The sequence below is a fragment of the Copidosoma floridanum genome, unplaced genomic scaffold, assembly GCF_036245765.1.
Source record: "Copidosoma floridanum isolate Cflo_tuat_1 unplaced genomic scaffold, Cflo_Japanese_pri ptg000016l, whole genome shotgun sequence".
Lineage (NCBI taxonomy): Eukaryota > Metazoa > Arthropoda > Insecta > Hymenoptera > Encyrtidae > Copidosoma > Copidosoma floridanum.
The window spans coordinates 11,955,726-11,977,388 of record NW_028321893.1 but is presented as its reverse complement, the minus strand read 5'-3'; the positions used below and the strand labels follow the sequence as shown (position 1 = coordinate 11,977,388).

General features: G+C 32.0%; 1 protein-coding gene across 2 annotated transcripts in view; it reads left to right on the top strand.

The window, feature by feature from the left end:
• Uggt (UDP-glucose-glycoprotein glucosyltransferase) overlaps positions 1 to 21,663 on the top strand; it is a 544,975-nt gene that overhangs the window by 343,078 nt on the left and 180,234 nt on the right. For both annotated transcript variants that reach the window (XM_089592325.1, XM_089592324.1), the window contains 2 exons: positions 6,663 to 6,869; positions 6,967 to 7,359. In XM_089592325.1, coding sequence (XP_089448451.1) covers positions 6,663 to 6,869; positions 6,967 to 7,359 — 600 coding nt within the window. The remainder of the gene's footprint in view (positions 1 to 6,662; positions 6,870 to 6,966; positions 7,360 to 21,663) is intronic.

Sequence of the window (21,663 nt, the reverse complement as noted above, 5' to 3'; positions counted from 1 at the left end):
CTCCGGGAATGTCTCACGAATTATTTGGGCTGCATGCTCGATTGTCTTGCCCAAGGTGAGCTGTGAGTTAAGACTCTCCTGAAAGGAGAATACAATGTCAAGGACGCACAGGGTGTTGTTGACCTTACCGGATTAAGGGTGAGTCACGAGAAGTTGTGGCACTATTGTTGGTGCATTGAGCATTATGCAATTATTAGATCGGGAGAGCGTGCTGGAGCGCGCGTTCATGCACCAGGCGTTGTTGCCTACGTGCGAAAAAGAGATTGAGAGAGAGAGAGAGCAAGAGACCATAGGGTACCTGTGTGTACATCAGGCTTTATTGCCTGCGTCAGAAGAACGAGAGCGCCTGGATATGTCCCAAGCGTTGTTACCTGCGTGAAACAAAATCAATGTGGCCTTTGTGCCATCGACGGGCTACTGAACAATCTGGCCTGGTATTGCGCGCAGCTCTTAGTAGTGGCACCTGAACAAACAGCTGTTGTTAGCTTCTGAAGGCACAAGGGCTGTGCAAATTTTTGAGCGATGCAGAAAAGAGTGAGTTTGAGAAAGAAAGCTTAGGGTGCTTGTCATGTGCATGCACGATGTCTTATTGGCGCTTAAGCAAGGTGATCCTTTTAGATGAAGTCTCTCCCCGATTAAACGAGTACTATGAACAATTATATTAAAAACTGTAATGTATTGAGTGTGAATAGTGAGATTTCTGTAGGGAAAGAGATCATAATAAACAGTGATTTTGATAACGTACAATATTTTAATAATGTGACATGTGACAGTAGTAACAGTTGCATGATATATTCAATACACAGCAGTGAAAACAGGGACAGTGGAATATACATTGCAAATGGAAATCTTTGAAGATAAAGTTGACAAATATGCGCAATATCAGTCTTGTTATCGAAATTTAAACATCAGGAAAAGTGAACTATTAGATTATTCAAACCTATTCTTGATCAATATTTTAAGTGTCCAGTCATAAGATGTTGAAAAAGTAGTGGTTATAGTGAATTAAGAAAATATACTATTGAGTCCATTTTTTTAAGGGTGTGGTAAAGCTAAGAAAATAGTAAGCACTGCAGTCGAAGCCAATCTAGCCAATCTTTTAAGAAGGAAGTTAGTTGGAGAAGCACGTTTGGCTATATATGGAGTAGTCTTTTAAAATATCGATGCCCTCAAAAATTACGTGAAGACCATTTTTGTCCCAGCAAAAATCATACATTAACAACAAGGAAAAATCGACAATGAATCGTAAACAGATAATAATTAGGTGATAGTTTATGTTAATAGAATCCAGTCATACCAAACTGAATATCAAAAGCTAAAAGATATAAGGATTGAGCTGCCCTAGCTGTAGTATTTACTGCAGTTTTTTAACAAAGCACTGAAGAATGTTTTAGAAATAAACTAAAATCAAATATCAAGAGTCTAAGTTAAGCACTATTGCCAATGAAGAAATGATTGCTATTCTAACAAGAGCTTTTCAAGCTATGAAAATACTCAAGTTCAACGAGCTTTACGTAAGCAAGGAGTAAAACAGGAATCTAACGTAGGTAAAGAAACAATAAACACTTTATTGTAATAAATGCTAATCAAGAAAATCAGGGAAACGATTGCTCCCCTCAAGTTATGAGCCCAACTTTAAGAACGCCCAATAATCCAACGTGCTAAGTAATTCTGAATGAATCACCTTGGTACAACATGTACAATCAGATTAACTGAGTACCCGCTTGGACGTTAGTAAGACATTTTAAATCGAAATATTATTAATAACTTGGTTTATTAACAACAATGAAAAACTTTTGTTTTGTTTTACAATTTATTTCTTACTCTATGTGAGGCTGATAGCTATTTCGGCAGTTATGCCAATGTCAAAGGTTCGACATACACTGAATGTATAAGCACTATACTTGAAAATATATACACATAGCATTGATAAGGCAAACATTAATTAATCATTTCTAGTGAATGGTAAGACAAAAAATGTAAATAAAAGATGTGATGAATAAAATGTAACTACTGACGGCATCATCTATTATTGGTGAAAGAGAAAAATTGAGTTGATCGTTAGTTACTAATTTGTATTGTCTCTGTGTTTTTACAATCTCTGTTGTTTTTAATAAATTTTATTTTAGGCTTTTAGGTGCATTATGTTACAACTTCATATTATTGAAATCTAGGAAATGTGAGCTACAATGTTCATTGTAACCAGTCGAGCCTTTACTATTGTTAATAGATTAAACATGTTCTTCAGTACGTGTGACAGGGCACGCTCCGTTTATCCTATACACATAGCGTCATAATCTAAGCATTTAATTAAATATATTTCACTTTTCTCCAGAGTTCCAGATTTTTTAAAATATTAACTAAAATGGTTTCAGACTGTGTCCATTCACTAACATTAAATTTGTTTTATGTCATTTGAAATATTTACTAATTTTAACTGAAACTACGAGAACACAATTTAACATGTGAATTTTTTTTTCTGGCAATATTGGATAAAAGTGCTTAAGTATCAGTTTTTTTGCGTGCTCTTTTATATAAACTGTCTTGAATAGTTTCGTCGTATCCATTATTTGTTGATAGGCATTTTAATTATTCTATCTCTCTGTCGTACTTATCTTTTTGTAAAGGTGTCAACAAAAATCTATGTATAAAAAAATACAAAGCACTTATTTTAACTTGGATGGACTGTTTTGAATTATGTGACACTAGAGTGTCAGTAAAAGTTGGTTTTTCATAAATTTCATACATTTATTTGTTAAAATTTCGTGTCACTTTTTAGTCTAGAAAGTTCAAACTATTATTATTTTATATTTTTATTTTAAAATTAATACTAGGTACAAGGGTATTTATGTAATTAATAAACCACCTGAACGTTCTTTCCTTCCCTCTCCAAACATAGAAGACATTATCCACGTATCGTGCTTAATGTAGTACACTATTTACTACAGGTAAGGTAGAGTTGAAAATGAGATCCTCCACCTACGAGGAGAGAGTGGGGAGCCCATTGGTAGACCGTTAAATTGCCTGTAAAGATTTTCATTAAATATGAAGTAACTCTGTTCAAGACAAATGTTAACTAAATCTAAAATTTTCTACTTAGTAGTTAAACATAAAGATTTATTTTATTAGTTGGTAACCTTTGAGTACACTTACAAAAATTATGTGCTTGCTTAAATCTTCTTAAAGATAAAATGATACTACTCTTTAAAAATTGCTGCTTTGTCAGTGCTGACAACTGTATAGATTTCGACAGCAGCAACACCTATTGAGATGTACAATGAAGATTATCTTGCATTTTTGAATTATACGACGTTGTATTTGGAGGTATTGCCGACCAACTAGTAAATATATAAAAACCCATGGAAGAAATGATATATTCACTCAAGTTGGATGTTCCCATGTACTACCTACTGCATATGAGAGTAGGGCAGCATTCTGTCAATGGCTTACTTTGAACTCCTGGCTGTGCAGCAAGCTGCGTATGGTGGTAGTCAAACTTCATCCCAAAACTGTCCAGCACACTTCTATTTCAATATCGCAGCCAACTACTTCTGTCCAAACTGCTGGAATGGCGTTGGCGTGTTTGACTAAAACTATTGATGATTTTTTTTAGTGCAGTCATCCACGAACATTTTCTGATTTTACCATTTTTTTAAATTGGTGGCTTATATCTTCTAAGTTTTAAAGAAAGTTTTACTTCTGTCTATAAGTTCTAAAAAAATTCATTAATATAATAGTGTAAGGAATATAATTTTGGGTTGATATTGTAAGCTCATGTTCCGAAATCGTTAAAAAAATTGGTAAAAACTTGCTTATAGTTACAACTTGAATGATTTTACAAAAAAATTCTACTTTTTCTTTAAAAACTTATTAAAACAGCTTTTTTTGAGGTGTTAACTTTTAACTTACAGTTGCTTGACATGGTGCGAATTTACGATCTATTAAAATTTTTTTTCATAGGTATGGGAGTTAATTTTTTCGTCAAGCAAAAAAATTTTTCTGTCAATCTAAAGCCTTGCAAAATTGCTCCATAAGACTTAACTTTGTATTCAATGAAGGAAAGTAAATTGCAAAGTGATCACCTAAAACTTTGTTGATGATAATCTTGGTACCTTCGAAAAGTTGTTTTCTTGGTCTCTACTGCCCTATGACTACAAAAACCAGAAGTATTTTATAAGATCACTTCATTAGCTAAATATCATTAGAAAAATCTTTAGTCACTGTATGTATTCCAATATTCACGTGTATTGCTTTTTTAAAATCTATGAATCTGATATTACTTATGTTACGATACTGCTGAACACTATACTGAAATGGGTCAATAAGCAGTCTCTACTATCGGTTTTGACAGACATTTTGCTTCATTTAATTATTTCAATCTTTTTGTACCTTTTCACAGTGAATAGTGTAGAGCCATCTTATATAAAATATTTTCTGAAATTCTCCTTTTGTTTTAGAAAAACTGTAATTACAGTATTGTTTTCTAGCATTCACTTTTATTTTAATAAAAATCTAAGAACATTGCAGTTGATTTCGATGTATCTGAACTTCTTACCAAATCATTTAGTTTTGCTGGCGTAAATTTCTGTAAATCTCTATTTTTAATGATTACTTCTACGGTGTAAGACTTTAACTGCTTAAGACATGTATACTGCAATAATCTTTAAGACAGTAGAATATACAATTTTGTTTCTACAAGATTTCTAGTACTTTTTATACTTATCTAACCACAGGTGTAATTATGTTAAGATTGGATCTCACACCATAGCACTGAACTTAATAATAAGAATTTCGTTTTATCGTTATTTTTTTTAAGTGGTGGAATGTTGCATTAAGAGAGCTACGAGTAATGGTTAGTACCCATTTTTTTGGCTCGTTACATATTAAAACGTTCTTAAATGTATTCTAAGGTCTATCGTTAATTCGTATAAGATTTCTTTTTTAATAAAAGATTTACCGTGGATGCCAAAAAATGTTTTCTCTACAAAAAGTGGTTAACCCTATATTTTAAAAACTCAATAAATTCTTTATAAAAGTACATATCATAGTTTTCAATTTCTAGAACTCATCCTTTACTTCCAAAGTCGGTTTTGTAATAACTCCCATAAGACTACGTGTTAATAGGGTAAGTTTTTAGTTGCGATTTGCTTAGAAACGAAGTAGTTATCTATAGATTTTTTTATTACAAATAAATTTGACATATTTTATTAACATAACCTATGATTTTTGAAGTTTTTTTTTCATTCTAACAAAAACCATGTTTTCAAGTCTAAGGCATATGTAGCTAACAATGCTGGTTTTCATCAGTTTTTTTCTACTCGACTTAACGGAGTCATCTAGTTTACTTTGCTCATGGCTCTTTTCAATATATACCTTACTAAAAATTGTGACGGATTCACTATTGATTAACAGAATACACTTAGTTTTCTTACACTCGGTGTGGTTTGCTGCATTGAAAAATAAACATTTAAGAGATTTGATGACTTATTTATCTCTTCCCTTTTTTGTAAACAACGAATATTGTTAAACGCTTTATTTGGTATCATCTGAGCTCTTTTTTTTTTTTTTTTATTTAACTAATTTTGAATTACAATCAATTCGGAGAGTCATTTCTAGTTTCTTTGGCAACGCTGTTTTTTACGCTTCCCACAACTAATAGCATCAATTGCTGTGATCCGCAGTTTTCAAATTTCGTTTTATATTTTACATTTTCAAACTGTTAAATACAATATTAGTATCTTGCAATACTTTAAAATTTAAAAAAACAAAATAAACGCAATGATAAATATAAACGTACAGTATTACGCACGAAAAAGACAAATGACAGATAAAGCAGACCAGAACATGTGCTGGGTATGAGGCTGCAACACACTGGCAGACAACGAGCATCAGCATCACGTCACGCATTCTCAACCTGAAAGAACATGTGAATGTAGCATTTACTTGCGTGTTGTATCTACGTATAGCAATTATTTTGATTGTTGCTCTTATTGATATTTAAGTGTAGTAACAGAGTGTGTGCCGTATAGATACAACGTTTTTTTGGATTCGCGCTTTTTCGCTAATGTACATCTCGCAACGCCACTCGACTCGGTTTTTTTTTTTTCTTTTTTTCATAGGCTGTGTTTACGACAGGCTCCGGTGGTTCAATTGGTTATGGAGACGTGATCATTTATAATAAGTGCAAGTAAAATTGTATCGTGTTACTGTCTTTCTCACACTTATTTTAAAAAATTATCTAACCTCAACTGATTTACAACTAATGGAACCTTTTGAGAACACAGTATGATGGATAAATGACGTGGAACCTATACATTCACACTTAAAATATTTTACATTATTTTACATTAATTATTTTTTCTAATATTATACAGTGGAATTTGCTGAAAAAGTTTTTCAATACACAGTTATTTCAGGGTTACAGGATTTCAGGTCACATAAGTCTTCACTTTCTTTGTCCGACATGGTTATAATTCAATGATCCCCCCTCCATACCACTATTATAAAGAATACTTTTATTTCATAGTTTGATATCAGATAGTTTATTCTAATTCTAATTGTGCATACGATAGTATTTTTATTATTTGTATACACCACTCTAGTTTCTTATCACTAAATCAAATATTTACTGTAATGTTTTTAACTACATTTTGTTGTTTCAGTTTTTACCGTTATGTTATTGAACCTGAATTGCAATTTAGTAGTGATGGTATAATGATTGGTGCAATGGCAAAATTTACAAATCTTCCTACTTCGTCTCTATTAACACAAAATATTCACGTACCAGAGAATTGGTTGGTTGAAGTTATTCAAAGTATACATGATTTAGATAACATAAGACTCGACAGTGTAACAATTGGTATTCACAGGTATTTGTATTAACCTCGGAATAATTATTTCACTATAGAAGAGAATTCAAATACTATTATATACTAGCTTTTAACTAATGTATATACAAAATTTTAGTGAGTTTGAACTAGAACATTTACTTCTTGAAGGACACTGCTTTGAAGCACTTGTTGGTAGTCCACCAAGAGGCTTACAAATTACCCTTGGATCAAAGAAACAACCTATGATGGTTGATACTATTGTTATGGCTAATTTAGGATACTTCCAGTTAAAAGCGAATCCGGGTGAATGGCTGTTAAAACTGCGTCAAGGTCGATCAGCAGAAATTTATGATATCCTCAGTGTTGAAGGCTCAGACATGATTTATCAGGAAAAAGGGATAAAGATTTTAATGAGCACTTTAAGAAGTAATGTAATTAAGCTCAAAGTCAGCAAAAAATTAGACAAGGTTAATATGGATTTGCTTTTAGAAGAAGATGAAGATTCAGGAATATGGAATTCAATTTCCAGGTAATTTAATTATTAGCCTCATTTTCTTCAACAATTTTTTTTTCTTTTTTTAGAAATTTTATGAGCCTATTAAGGTCCTCTTTTTTTGTAGTCATTCATTCTTTAATAAATATGCAAACTAGGAATATCCGAAAGTTGCGAACAATCTAGTAAAAAAAAGTTCTATTTTTTTTATCTAACAAATTTTTTACGTTACCCAGCAGAACTTAAATAATATTTAATAACACATAATGCTCATACAACAGTACATCTCAAGTTTTTATGTTGATTATGCTGGTAAAAAGACATTAAACGTGTTACAAACCATTAAAACGGAAATAATGTTATTTTTAACTAAAGAACCTTTAGTACACTGAATAACACTTATGAAAAATAAGTATAAACTATTTTAACAGAAAAATTTACAGAATCTTGCATGTATATACTTCTACTAGAATGAGCACATGAGTGTATTTAAATTTTCATTCTTAGTATTTTTTTATAAAAATTAATAATTGGTGCAATACATGCACTACTGTTCTTTAGTTAAATGATAACAAACTGAAATTACTCATTATTTCAAAAAAAAGTTAATTGTTAGTGCAAGTTTAAAATTAATAATACTATTAGTGTTAAGGATGTTTACGTTTGAAGCGTCCTGGTTTCATTGGGATCAATCATCAGTTTTTACCGATCGTCAATTACGTCAAATATACTCATGAGTCACGGGCATCGTGAGCATCTCAGAATTGGATTGCTCAGCGCCTGAGACGCACGTGCTTAAAGGGCCCTTTTGCTTGTGAGTGCCTCGTTTCTGTTTGCCGCGATTTGGCAACTTGCATTTAGGAAAAGGATAAGTAAAGTGCAAACCTATCCAGATAACTCGTGTTTGTGTGCCAGTGATTTGCCCACCCGCTACCTCTTGTCTTCTGCCTGTTGCTTAGCCCAGCGTGCGCAAACATTACGCTTTACCAAGCTGCGATTACAAACGGCGTGAACAATTAGTAATTTCATTGATATAAATAGAGTAGTATTGTAGATAAATATATTGATATCTGAAACAACCGCAATCTCAACATGCTTCTTTCACGAAGACAATCCCAGCGCCACGTAATGCGAGTAATTTGTGGGCTTATCCGAATTTTTCCTTGTTGTGATAGCATCTTTTATCACTTACCGAATTTGTCCCCGAGCTGATGAAGTGTTTCTTATTTTAAATTATATTACTTATTTTCTACTGAATCCGTTCCAGGAAGTACCAGCCCGTTGTTGACAAATACTATTGATTTTTCTATTACATATTGTGGAAATTTTTGACTATTATTTATAATATTATATTTGCGTGCTTACATTTGTGTACTTAAATTAATGTACTTGTATTTGCCTGTTGTAAATTGATTATAGCACACCTAAGACTCAGCAGAACACACGTATAAGTTCTGTGATAGCCGCGCTGCTGAATGGTATATTATAAATAGTTGCGATGGTTAATTTTGCAACGTTGGAATTTGGTTTAACGAAAAAATGCAAAAGAATAACGACTTTAGGCTGTAAGTCATTTCACTCTGACGTCTATAGTATGTTCAATGCCCCTCATGCAACTCTCTTTATTTTCTAAAAAGTAATAATAAACATATAAACAGAAATATACATTAAAATGACAAGTGTTGGCTAATAAGCTGAACAAACTGAAAATAAAGAAACATTTTTACGAAAAGAAATGCTGAGATGTCAGTGAGAGGAAATTAATCGTTTTCAGTTTGTTGAAAATGTATCGCTAAAATTATTACCGGTGGATTGAATGTATCAAGAGAGATATGTGATACGATATTTAGACATATATTAAGAAAAAATTTACTTACTATTTTATTAATTACTACCAACGACTTATTTTTTAAAGCACGCCAGTTTTGTAAATAAACAGCAAGTCCAAAGCCTGGGAATTAGTATGAATTTATAGATGCAAAGAAAAGTGCAACGGAAAAAATATAATTTAAACGAGGAGAAATTTTAAGAAAGAGTTGAGAAAAAATTTTACTGACTCGGGGACGAATTCGGTAACACATAAATAACACCTCATCGACTTGGGGACGAATTTAGTAACAGATTAAGAAATACTCGATGATCCGAGGACGAATTTGACCATACTCATTATTTTGGGGATGAATTCGATAATCCCGTAATTTGCAACGCACTAAAACTGTAATGCACAGTTTTTCAGTATTATTTGTAATTGAAATATGCCCTTAGATGAGCAAGTATCAATGATTAGAAACCCAACAGTTTCTTAGTATTATTTATTGATAAAATGTACTCGTAGTCAAGCAAGCATTGACAATCAAAAACCTAACAGCTTTTAAGTATTATTAAATAACAAAATAAGCCCTGAAGTGAGTGAGCATCGGTAATAAGAAATCCAATTTTTTAAAAACATTTTTTATTAATAAATGTGTCCTTAGGACAACAAGCATTAATGATTAGAAACTTAACAGCTTTTACGTATTATTAATTAACATAATAACCCCTGAAGCAAGCAAACATTGTCGATGGGATTATTACATTTTTTTAAATTGTCTTAAGTACATAATCTGCAGAAACTACGATGCAAAATGTTCTCAAAGACTTTATATCAAATGCTAACTCTATATAAATTAATGATTTTATAATTGTAAATAGCGGATAGTTGGCATGTAAAGCTTAAGTATTGTGCAGAAAAGGTAAACATTGCTTTTAACGTTGGAAAGAGTATTGTAGATAACAAGAGATATAGATAACCTACTAAGCTTGCTTTGCTTGACACGTTCTCGAAAAACAAACAATAATATCCTTGCTATTGTGTCTTCCCATATTATACAGTCAACAGTAAGTGGCACTCAACATAATCCTCTCTACTCCCTACTGCTCCCGAAGAACTCTCTCCTGACTCCTGCAAAACCAATAAATTCAGGAATAATTCGTATTATTTCTCCCTTATTGAAACTTAATAAATATCAGATCGAGCCTTCTCTATAGTTTGCGTGGACTCTTTAAAAAAAAAATAATTTTTAAATACGAGCCTTTCCTCATTTCTTCTGTGAAGAAACATTACTACAAAATAATTAAAAAATAATATTCTAGAAAGTAGTAGCTTTCGTACCTGATTTTCAGGCCCACTTTGCAGGTTCCTCGGGACTCCTTGTTCTTGCCTTGGTTAGATGCGAATCCTATTCTTCTACTGAGAGTGCAGTAAACGGTCAGAGGTTAAAAAGAAGGCTGACAGTAAGAAAATTTGATTTTCTTATCATGTTATAAAAACTGTTTAGAAAATGAAAAATGTTTTATATATATTTCCATCCCATGCAGGAGGCACAAAAATGAATATACATATTAATAATATACAAAACAGTTCATTATAATTAATCCATTGTATAAATCCTATATAATGTAGTTCATTGTGTAGGTAATTTTGCCTAACCCCCCATTGTCCCCCCCACAAAGTACTCTTCACTGTTCCCCTTGTATTCCGCAACCTCCTCACAAAATAAGGAAAAATTTATTTTATTTATCTCTTATTTGAACCTTATGACTATTGGGTCCAGCTTCCGCTATCCCTCTACTGCCACCTTCATAAATTTTTCTTGTCCTCTCCCACTTACACTAGTTCCACAGAATTTTCTAAAAATAAAGTTTGTTCTGAGTGTGCTGAATAAAATATTGTGATACAATATTATTTCAGTATTCGAGTTAAAAGAATATTTAACATTCAATAGTAATACCTGACATTGTACGTTTGTATTTTATACTGTCTAAAATATCATATTTGTTACAGGAAAAAATTTTTAAAAAAGTTACTGTAATACAATAAACGCAAATTGAGTAAAGTGTATAATATACCTCTGACTCTTACGAAGGGGATGCATTTGTCAACACTGAAGGCATAAGTGAAATAAAAAGAAACTGGCTATGTAACCTTTCTAACACACAGCTACCGGATTGTGTCTCAAGCATATTAGGACTGGACAATAAATTTAATTTTGTTTCTCATGTTAATAAATGAGATTATTTTCAACTTTTTAAGAATGTTGAACATTCATTAAAATATTCAGGAGAATTTGAGACTGCCAGAAAAGAACTATTTAATATTATTGGTAACAATTGACATAATGTATCTACTCGTCTTTCCTTAAATAATGGAATTCTTCAAGACAATTTAAAGTGAACACGAGTATTTCTTAAAAATAACAAACACATTTAATTACTAAAGCAGACAAAGGTAATATCACTGTTGTCATTGACAAAGAAACTAACATTAATAAAGTAGAAGAATTATTAAGTAATAATAAATATTATTTACAGCTAGAAAATAAAACTTTACAGCAATTAATTAAAAATACAAAAAGTTTTGTAAGCAAGTGGGATCAATACGGTATTTTTAATGAATTAAATAAGTAGGATAAAGATATTCATAAAAAAAATCTATCTAAATGCTACGTACTAATAAAAATACTCAAAAAAGACTTTTTTATCCGTATCATTGTCTCGACACTAAATTCACCCACTTATATTTTTTCAAAATTTCCTTCTGATTTTTTGATTGAGAATATTTCGCTGGCAAAATCACACGTAAAAAATGGTTATGAGTTAAAAAATAAATTAGAAGATATTATCATTTCACCTAGTTACACTCTTATTAGTCTAGATGTTGTGAGTTTATTTACTAATACTAGTGAAACCTTAATCATAAATGCAATAAGACATTTTTTGAGATTCTTGAGTGGTAAAATCAATGTTTCTCTCGATGAATTTTGTACAAGTGTATCTTGGATTTTGAATTCAATTTTTTTCTATTTCAACAACTTTTATAAAAAAAATTTTGGCTCTCCAATGGGCAGTCCCTGTAGTCCAGTACTGTGTGATCTTGTAATGCGTTTGCTTGAAATTTCATGCTTAGAGAAATTGTTTTGATGTTCCACTGCATGTACAGTATGTAGATGATATTCTCATATGTGTACCTACTAAATATGTTACCTATGCTAAAAACATTTTTAATAGCTATTGTCCAGAATTACTATTTACTGTTGAGACATGCAACAATAACAACATTAGTTTCTTAGATTTAAAAATTATTATTCAACAAAATAACACAGTGTTAACTAATGGGTACCAAAAATTCACACATTCAGGCCGATACTTGGATTTTCTTTCTCACGATCCAATACAACATGAAATAGGTATGATTTACACATTAGTAGACTTTTCCATTAAGTTAGCAGACACTCAATTTCATAACGATGATTTAAAATTAATCAATAAATTTTTACTAGCGAACAACTATCCTAAAAGATTTATTGATGAATTCTTAAACAAAAGAATAAATATTTTAAAAAAACATGAACATGATTGACATTTGCAATATAAAAATAATAATTATAAACTAATTTTATCATTACCGTAAAGTCCCCACTTGCACGATCCTATTAAATATTTTTGTAAGAAGCTTCACATTGGTCTTGTATACAGTTTAAACAATAAATTGAATTCGATCTTTTCACTTGGAAAAGATATAACCGAGCCACTCGATAAAAATAATGTCGTTTATCACATACCATGTGCGAATTGCAACTGCCGTTATGTCGGTCAAACATCGAGAGCTTTAAAATTAAGAATGGCAGAACATAAAAGAGACATAGAGAAAAAAAAGGATACATCTGTACTATCGCAACATAACATTGAATTTACACACAACTTTAATTTTGATAAAATAAAAATTTTAGACATGGAACATAAATAAAAAGCGCCTGTTTTCCAAAATGTTAAACATAGATTATTTCAATAATAATATTAATAGACAGCAAGATACAGAAAAATTGAAAAATTGTTGCTAGTCTCAAGTTAAGTCAATTGAGAAAGGAGGCTAACTCGATGTACATGATTTGAAGGCCCTTTTTATTTATGGTATTAGGAAAACATGATTGGTTTACGTATGTCTTAAAAGGAACTGCTTGTGATTCTTTTTTGATTGTATTGTGTGCGTATATTGTGTCATTTGTATATGTGCAGGGTATAAAAGCAACAAAACCTTAAACTCCGACTACATTACGATTTTACATCCCCGTAAGAGTCAGAGGTACATTATACACTTTACTTAATTTGCATTTATTGTATTTATCAAAATTTGTATTGTAAAGAATTTTGATTACTCATAGATTTTTGTACCGGATGAGGGCCGGAACATTGTCCAAATGGCCGAAACGTCGTCTCATTTTTCAATAAATACAAAATTTGACAGTACCACGATTGGTTGTTATTTTAATTATCAACCAACTGTCGTTGGTTGTCTAATATTATTATTTATTTATAATTCATGCAGTTCATTTGGTCGTAGAATGAGCTATATAAAGTAAAAAAAATATAGCTATGCTGGAAAGTAACGTGCGTTCCTCAATGTAAAATGACTAAAAACTATCGTTCTTTCATAATTCAGGTACATCTCATGTACAAAAGAACCTTTTGTCCATTATAAAAAGAAGTAACGAAACATTTCTTCTCATAATTTTAGGATAACAAGCGCTAGTAATACGTACAGCAACTATTAATTTACTAAGTTTAATAATAAAATTGATTTCCCTGTAAGCGACTGCAAACAATAAATTTGGGCAAAAATTAAAGGAGTTCAAAGTCTCGCAAAAAAAAATTTAGTTCACTTACTTCAGAGAATAACAATGTAGTAATGCCCTGCGCTCATGCAGGAGCGCTATAGCCTTCCAACGTTTAGGGGTAGTTTGGACCGTATTTTTAATCGCCTTTCACTTAAAAAGTACTTGCCCTTAAAAATTAATTTCAACGGGATTCGCTTTAAAAAAATATGTTCTACACGCTGTTCTCAGAAAATGACACTGTTACATATTATTCTGTAAGTACTTAGAATTACATGATTATTATTAGTATACCTGTGACGGAGAATTCTTGAAGTTTTAATAAGGTTTATCTTATTTAATATTATTAGCTTATATTATTTAAATAGTTGATTAATTAGTTCAGATATTATATGTGTATATGAAATTTGCAATCGCAATTAGTGGTATTATATGTATTAGATATTTATTCCATGGAAAAAATTAGATTATGATTTTTCTGTTATCATTATAATTAATATTACTCACATTTTGTTATTTAAATTAGGATTTACATTTATTAAACAGCTAAAAGTATGATGAAAAAATCCGCCACTCCAATAATAAATAATTTTTGGGACTTCATTAAACTTCATAAATAGTAACACTTATCTCATATAAATTAATAGTTTTATTTATTCATATACAGCTAAAATTATACAAAATTCAATTTAATAGAAGTAAATAATTTTTTGATATGTATAATAATAATTTTTTTGGAATCAACAAATATTTATATAAATAAAATACATTATATGTTTCATTGTTTTAAATAAACATTTTTTTGAATATGAAATTGTACGTGTTTAGGATGTGAAGAATAAGCTAAAATGCTCTGCAAAAATGTTTATTTTGAACAAGAAACAAGTTATCTCACATTTATTACAACGAAAAAAATTTTTCTTTTGATCAACTTAATATTTATATACTCCCAGGATGAGTGCATATTTGATCAAAGTAAATAATTTTTCTGTTTGTATTCTTAAAAATTTCATAAAACAGAAGAAATATGTATTTAGATAAAACGAATCATACATTTCATTGTTTTAAAACAATACTTACAAGTATTGATTTAAAACAATGAACTATAGTTGAATAAAAATTTTTCGTGTTTAGAATGTCCAAAGTCAGTTGGCATACTTCTTTAAGAAACATTTATTTAAAACATTTAATAAGTTATCTCATATTTAATAAAAGAAAAAAAATTTTATTTTATTAAATTTAATGTGTCAACTTTTTGAATATCAGTGCTTATTTCATGGACATACATAATTTTTTTTTTTTTTTTGTATTCTTAAAAGTGGTTTTTTTAAGTTACTTAAACAATGACAAAATATAGATGTGTGCGCTCCTCTTCATTCTTAATATCTATGTATGTGTTTAGTACGGCTAAGCTCGCAGCTTGTGCTACTCGCTAGGTGGCCTGTACAGTCAGTCTCAAGCTAACAGCTGTTCGGCATACACGCTTGTCTACTTTTGCTGCACTTATAAAAACCTCTTTTTATCTCAGCTTTGTGTTTCTCTTTTGTGTCCTCGCTACTCAGAACCCCCTCAGATAATGATCCTAGCATTGCGCTTCCACTGTGCAGCTTATTATAAAAAAGCATGAGCGAGAAATTTTTTTTACTTAAAACGCGAGTGAATGGTGAACGTGGAAAAAGTAAGCACTCAGAAACTCAATGACTACTGAGCAATCTTAGGACAAGAAATTTGACGATGGAATTAACCTGGAGGGGTGGACTTGTAAAGACGCTACTATTTCAACAGAGGATCTTGTTGGTAATTAACGGCGGCGAAGTGCGACAAATGTGTCCTCGTGTTTTGCTGCTATTAGTGAGAAGTGTAGAATCGAGTTTTGTCGGAAGGTATTTTTTTTATCATTTTAGTCTATGTTCCTTCCTTGTGTACATAAAGATGTGTTTGTAAAGGGGAATGTGTGCTCAAGGGTATATACATGTATGTGTACGTGGGCTTTGTCTTTTGTTCAGTTGCGTTTTTTTTCTTCTGAAATGCCGTTTTTCAGGAAAACACGTCATGCGTGGTGAATTTTTATTGCATGGTAAATGCAGTGTGGAGTGGTGTTGTTACTCGGGTGAGCGTTTACTAATACAATCAAGGCAGGAAACGCCCTGTAGTAAATTACTCGTAGCTTTGTATGCGAGGTCCTGTGCTGCGATTTGTGTTCAGTTTTGTGTATTGGACCTCGTACGTACTTCGCACGTAGCCGCCTGGTGTTGGTGCTGCCCGCTCGTTCCTACTTTTGTGTGTCTTCGTAAAAACTCCTCGAGGTGGAAGGGGCGCATGTTTATTTTCGAAGAAATAAGTAGCCATTCTTGTTTCTCATTCGACTGTCCTTTCTAACACGTATGTGTGCATGTATACTGGATGACGTTTAAGACGTTAATAATTTTATACAGCAATAACGTGCTTCTAATTAATTGTAATTCAGACGCGTTTATGTCACTGTACATTTTCCTGAAAAAGGAAATATTGCATAACATAACCTAATAATTAGTAATTTGACGCGAAAAGGATAAGTAAGCAGCAGCTACCGATATCTCTTGCATAGATGTATTACATATTATAATAATCTGTACGTGTCTGATCAGCCGCTGGATTGTTTTTTACCGGTGCCTGATCTGTTTTCTGTTGGCATAGTTTAGGTTCAGTTGGGATGACTCGGGCACTTAAAAGTATGACTCTGAAACGTTTCAGACGAAACTTATACGCCAATATGGAAATGGAAAGTACGTTATGAAAAAATAGAAAAAGACGGTGGAGCATTAGTCATACCCCTAGAAGCATTCCCTTGTCCAACAAACAGTACATTTACAGATGTGCGAACGGAAACACATTTCAGTTTAGATAATAATATGTCTTTAAATTTGGTTAAACTGCTACTAAACGTTACCGACGCGATAAAAGCTTTTCCTAAAATTTAAATCTTTGAAATGATAGCTCCAAGGTCCAAAAAATACGTAAACTGGTTAGATAATAAGAAATTCGTCTCCCAGTTCAAATTAATTAACAATACAAAAACTAGTGACACAAGTACCTCTCAACCCAAAGATGGGACGCTGAATGGGATCTTCTATAAACTAGACGTGTTAATGCGAGCGCAGGAGACTGCCAACGATAACTTGGCTGAAACAAAGGCACGACTAGAAAATATTGACAACAAATTTGACAGAAAAAGATTGACAGTCAAAAAGCAATTGGAATTTTTGGAGGTCCAGGACAAGGTTCTATCAAACAAAGATGCTCACATTAAAATCAATTCACGTATTTTGGCAGATGCGAAAACACAGGTAATAACTAATAAGGTATTTAATTCAATGACTTAGCCGCAACTTTCTCCTTTTAAATTGCATGGCATAACCAAGACTATCTTGATAAAACCTACATGTGGAACCTTAATGAAGTACGACTATAAATTAACCCCAAAAACCAAGTATTAATTGTTCTTTGATTTGCTCACCTCAGAATGACGCTCTAAATATTTACTATACATACTCGATCCTACCGTAGAATCAGCCACTATTTTTGACGGTGAGATTATTTTGGAAAATAAGTTTGAAGTGAAAAACATACAAATCAATCGTATGGATGTAGAGTATCATGTTAAATCCAGTCATATTAAAGATCCCGTTGAACTTGTCAATAAAATCAAAGAAATAAAAAGATGTTAATCTAATATTTCTTCTAATTCCGTTCGGAAGAAAATCTACAATACGCATTATGACTCGAAAAGAATCAATTATCCGTTTTACGGACAGATTTGAGGAATTAATTTAATCTTATGCAAATTTGAACGATACGAGCCTTTTGACAAATGAGGAAAAATATGATGCGTTTGTTAAAGTTGTTGTTTTGTCGATGCTGGAGATAAATTATTTATGATGAATTGGAATCCTTTGTCATAAAGACGGAAACAAGGAAAGCTGTGGCACGCCCAACTTCGCAGTTAGGTGCTCTCTAGGCACAGGGCTCATTTGCAGAGGTCTGCCAAGAGGGATGCTACGAGTGTCATGCCTACGTTCATGTAAGGAGAAACTTTCCGAGTTGAGAAAAAGGGGAGAAGCTGTGCTACCGATGTGGTCAGTTCGTCATTAACCATAATTGCAAGAGCTGCCCATACAACCGACGTAATGACGGGTCTGGACGTGGAGGATCCAATAACTCGGGATGGGACAAAGGTACTGGTGGTGAGCAAAATAATTTTAAAAAATAATAGCAGCAATAAAAATAAGAATTCAAGAAAGTGAAAACACCCAGATAATAAGCGTTGTAACACCGATTTAAATAATAAAAACATCAGAGAAAATGAAAACAGCAATAATAAGAAAAATAATAAAAATAGCAACAATCAAAATAAAGATAACATTTCTCCAGTACCGTCAGTCACCACCACTCTGTTTTCGAGCCCAACACTGCTTCTGGGTATATTTTTCAATAAAAGCAAAAATTTAATTACCTTTATTAATGACTTAAATTCTACTGAGCATCTGACTAACTCGAGGTCAATTTTTATTCATTTAAGGTAGTTGTACAGCAAATTGAAATATAGGATAGAAAATTATGATATTTTGCAGGATGGTAGATTAATGCATAAAAATAAGAAATCTAAATTTTTGTGACCCGAGGGTACCTATAAAGGGAGATATTCATAATTATTTGCATGCCTTGAGTTTTTGTTCACATGCCAATTCAACGTGGCGTCTTATGGGAAACCGCGGAGCTGTCTGTATATTATCATTCATATCGTTGCTAATATAGAATAGGTTCTGATGCCCTTTGGACAGTAGAAAGATAATTAAATGACAATTATATATTCGCTTTCAAAACCTTCCAAGGGTACTTGTGAGAAAAGTAATTAAATAGTAAAGCGTAAAGAACGTGCATTTGTGAGACGCTATTTGAAAATATGGCAACGCCGCATAATCTGATATTACGCGCGCGGTTTGAAAGGTAAATAGGTACATATGATTGCTCATAAATCCTGATTACTGCAATCTCTCTTATAGATTTTCAATTATTGTTGTAGGACGTGCATTATATACTTTCTCGCTTACCCTTACACCTTTCCAAAAAAACTTCTTTTTTTTTTTTCTTTGGGCATGACTATTTTATTAACTAAAAAAGAGATACACACGCTTCTCCTTTTGCTACAGCTGATCAACGAAGTGCTCCTTCTATGATGCTCTGAACACACACTTACAGGCACACACACATGACCGCAAAGCGACGTTGCCAGATCGTTCTACTACACAAATCAAAAAGTTTCATGACTCTTGCGGTACCTGTACAACTACCTTAACAAAACTGACGCATGTACTATCAAATGTGCTAACAAAGACTTGACAGCTAACTTGAAAACGAATAGAGTGGGTTCTTTGGTTGGTCTTAACAACAATTGAATTAAATAATCTAATTTGTGCTGACTCTCTTGTAGAGAATTGACTTTCGCTACGAAAACTAACAGAAGCGGTAATGACTGTTTACTTGGATAATCAAAACATAAATGTTTGTGTAGGTTTATGACTCTAATGCTTGTAGGTAAACTAGAAATTTAATTCGACCAATAGGGAGACAAGCGAATGTTGGTACGTCTTAATCATTGTATCAAGAGGCGCGTGTGTATAGATAGGGGCAATTTTTATACAAGCCCTCTGTATCCATCGTACATGCCCTTTTCTCAATATCCATTATACAGTCTTAAACTCCAATTTACAATGTGTCTTATCTATCTTACCTTGATTTTGCAATTCGTGCTGTGGAGTTGTTGACAACTGTCCTACTTCTTGCGACAAGTTGTTTTTACTGGGATCTAGTGGTTCAGTCGACGCTGATTCGATGGTAGCAGCCGTTAATAGAAAGTCTTGCCTTGATATTGCGATTCCTTTAATAGCTAAAAAAGTAGGTGTTGAGTTATAGATTTCTATACATAATAGATGTAAAAATGTTTCATGAAAAAAAAAAAAAAATAAAATACTAAGAGTGAGAGACACTCTCAGTTACAGGAGTATCACTGGCCAACACTGGATTTAAATTTCCTTGAAGTGATTTATCAGTTGTGGTCCCAGCAGTATTTAGAAGATTTTCACTAGTGGAAGAGTTGTTTATCAAATAATCTATATTAATGTTTGTGCTTTGAGTACTAGTGCTGCTGGAAACATCAATTTTCATTAGTTTATTATCATTAATTTGTGTTGTTGTCCATAAGGGCCTACAAATTGTGTATAGTGACACCAATTTATTAAAGTTTATTGGAAAAAAATTATTCTCCCATACCTTCAGTCTTTTTATGGAAATTGAACATTTCTTCAGTCACAATTGTAGTTAAATAATTATTTTCATGGGTATAGTCATTTATACCTGTTGAGGCACTCGTTGGATTGTGGAAGGAGGTGAGATCATCTCTCAAAATGATATCTGTACCTAACGCATTTATGTCCATGTCTACGAGTTTCTAGGATTGTGCTTTCTGCTTTTTCAGGGGAAATAGTTCCATTTGTATCAATTAAATTGATAAAACCACTTTTTTCTACATAAAAATTGCCGTTTGTACTTGATGCACTTGCTGGTGACCTTGATAGATTGTCTAAAGAGGTGAGATCTTCGTTTGAAATTATTGCTATATCTAACGAATTTGTCTTCATGTCTGCTTGAGTTTCTAGGATTATACTTTCTGCTTTGTCAGGAAAGGTAACGCTACTTTTTTTTGCATAAACATTAAATAAATCAGAATACTTTTATGACAAAAATCGTAACAAACTAAAATAAAAAGTGTATAATAAATTTTCATGTTTTCAAAATAGTTTTCAAAAAATACTCTGTAGTAAATAAAATGTACATATAAAATTATAAATTATAAATGTAAAATTGTAAATAAAATTGTAAAAAAATTTGTACAAATTAATAAATTAAAAAAAAAGACCTGGTTGATAAAAATATTACCACGCAAGTTTCTGAACTTCTACTCGCATATTGTGTTTTTTACCTGTAATAATATTTCAACTACTTAACACACATGTGTTATTTCATAATTTTTAAGGAAATCAGTGCATTCGTAGATGAATTAGTTTCTCCTGCACAAGGTAGAAAGAACAACACGTTTGATTTATTCAAGTTTGTTTTGAGTAACAGAGATGGAAGGATCACGTGCCTTGTTTGGGGGGCTGATTTAATTGACAAGTATGCGCACAACATCTGTGTAAATACATTATTATTATGTTTCTTTCTTTCATCATTATTTCTTTCATTATTTATATATTAATTTTTAACCATGTACAGACTATACCCATTGAGTACGGTTATTGTAGAAAAGTAGCCGACAAGTTCTATCGTCCTCAATCTATGTCTTCATGAAATCATCATTCAAAAGAACACCATAGTTCAAGATTATAGAATGTTCAAAAAGGCTACGAAGGACGATTCAGTGATCGAAGTTAAAGATTTTTCAAGTATTCCCTTCGAAGGAGAGCTTATTAGTTAATGTGATTACGTATTTATAGTTATAATTAAATCACTGAATTTACTTTACTTATTAAATGTTTGTCCTTAATTTTTTTCAGGTATCTCTGGTTATTTGAAAACAGTTTCTTCCAAGGCTAGTAATAAGGATGGTCTCTCGACTTTTGGAGTAGGGGCTATAACAGATGGTGTTCCTAAA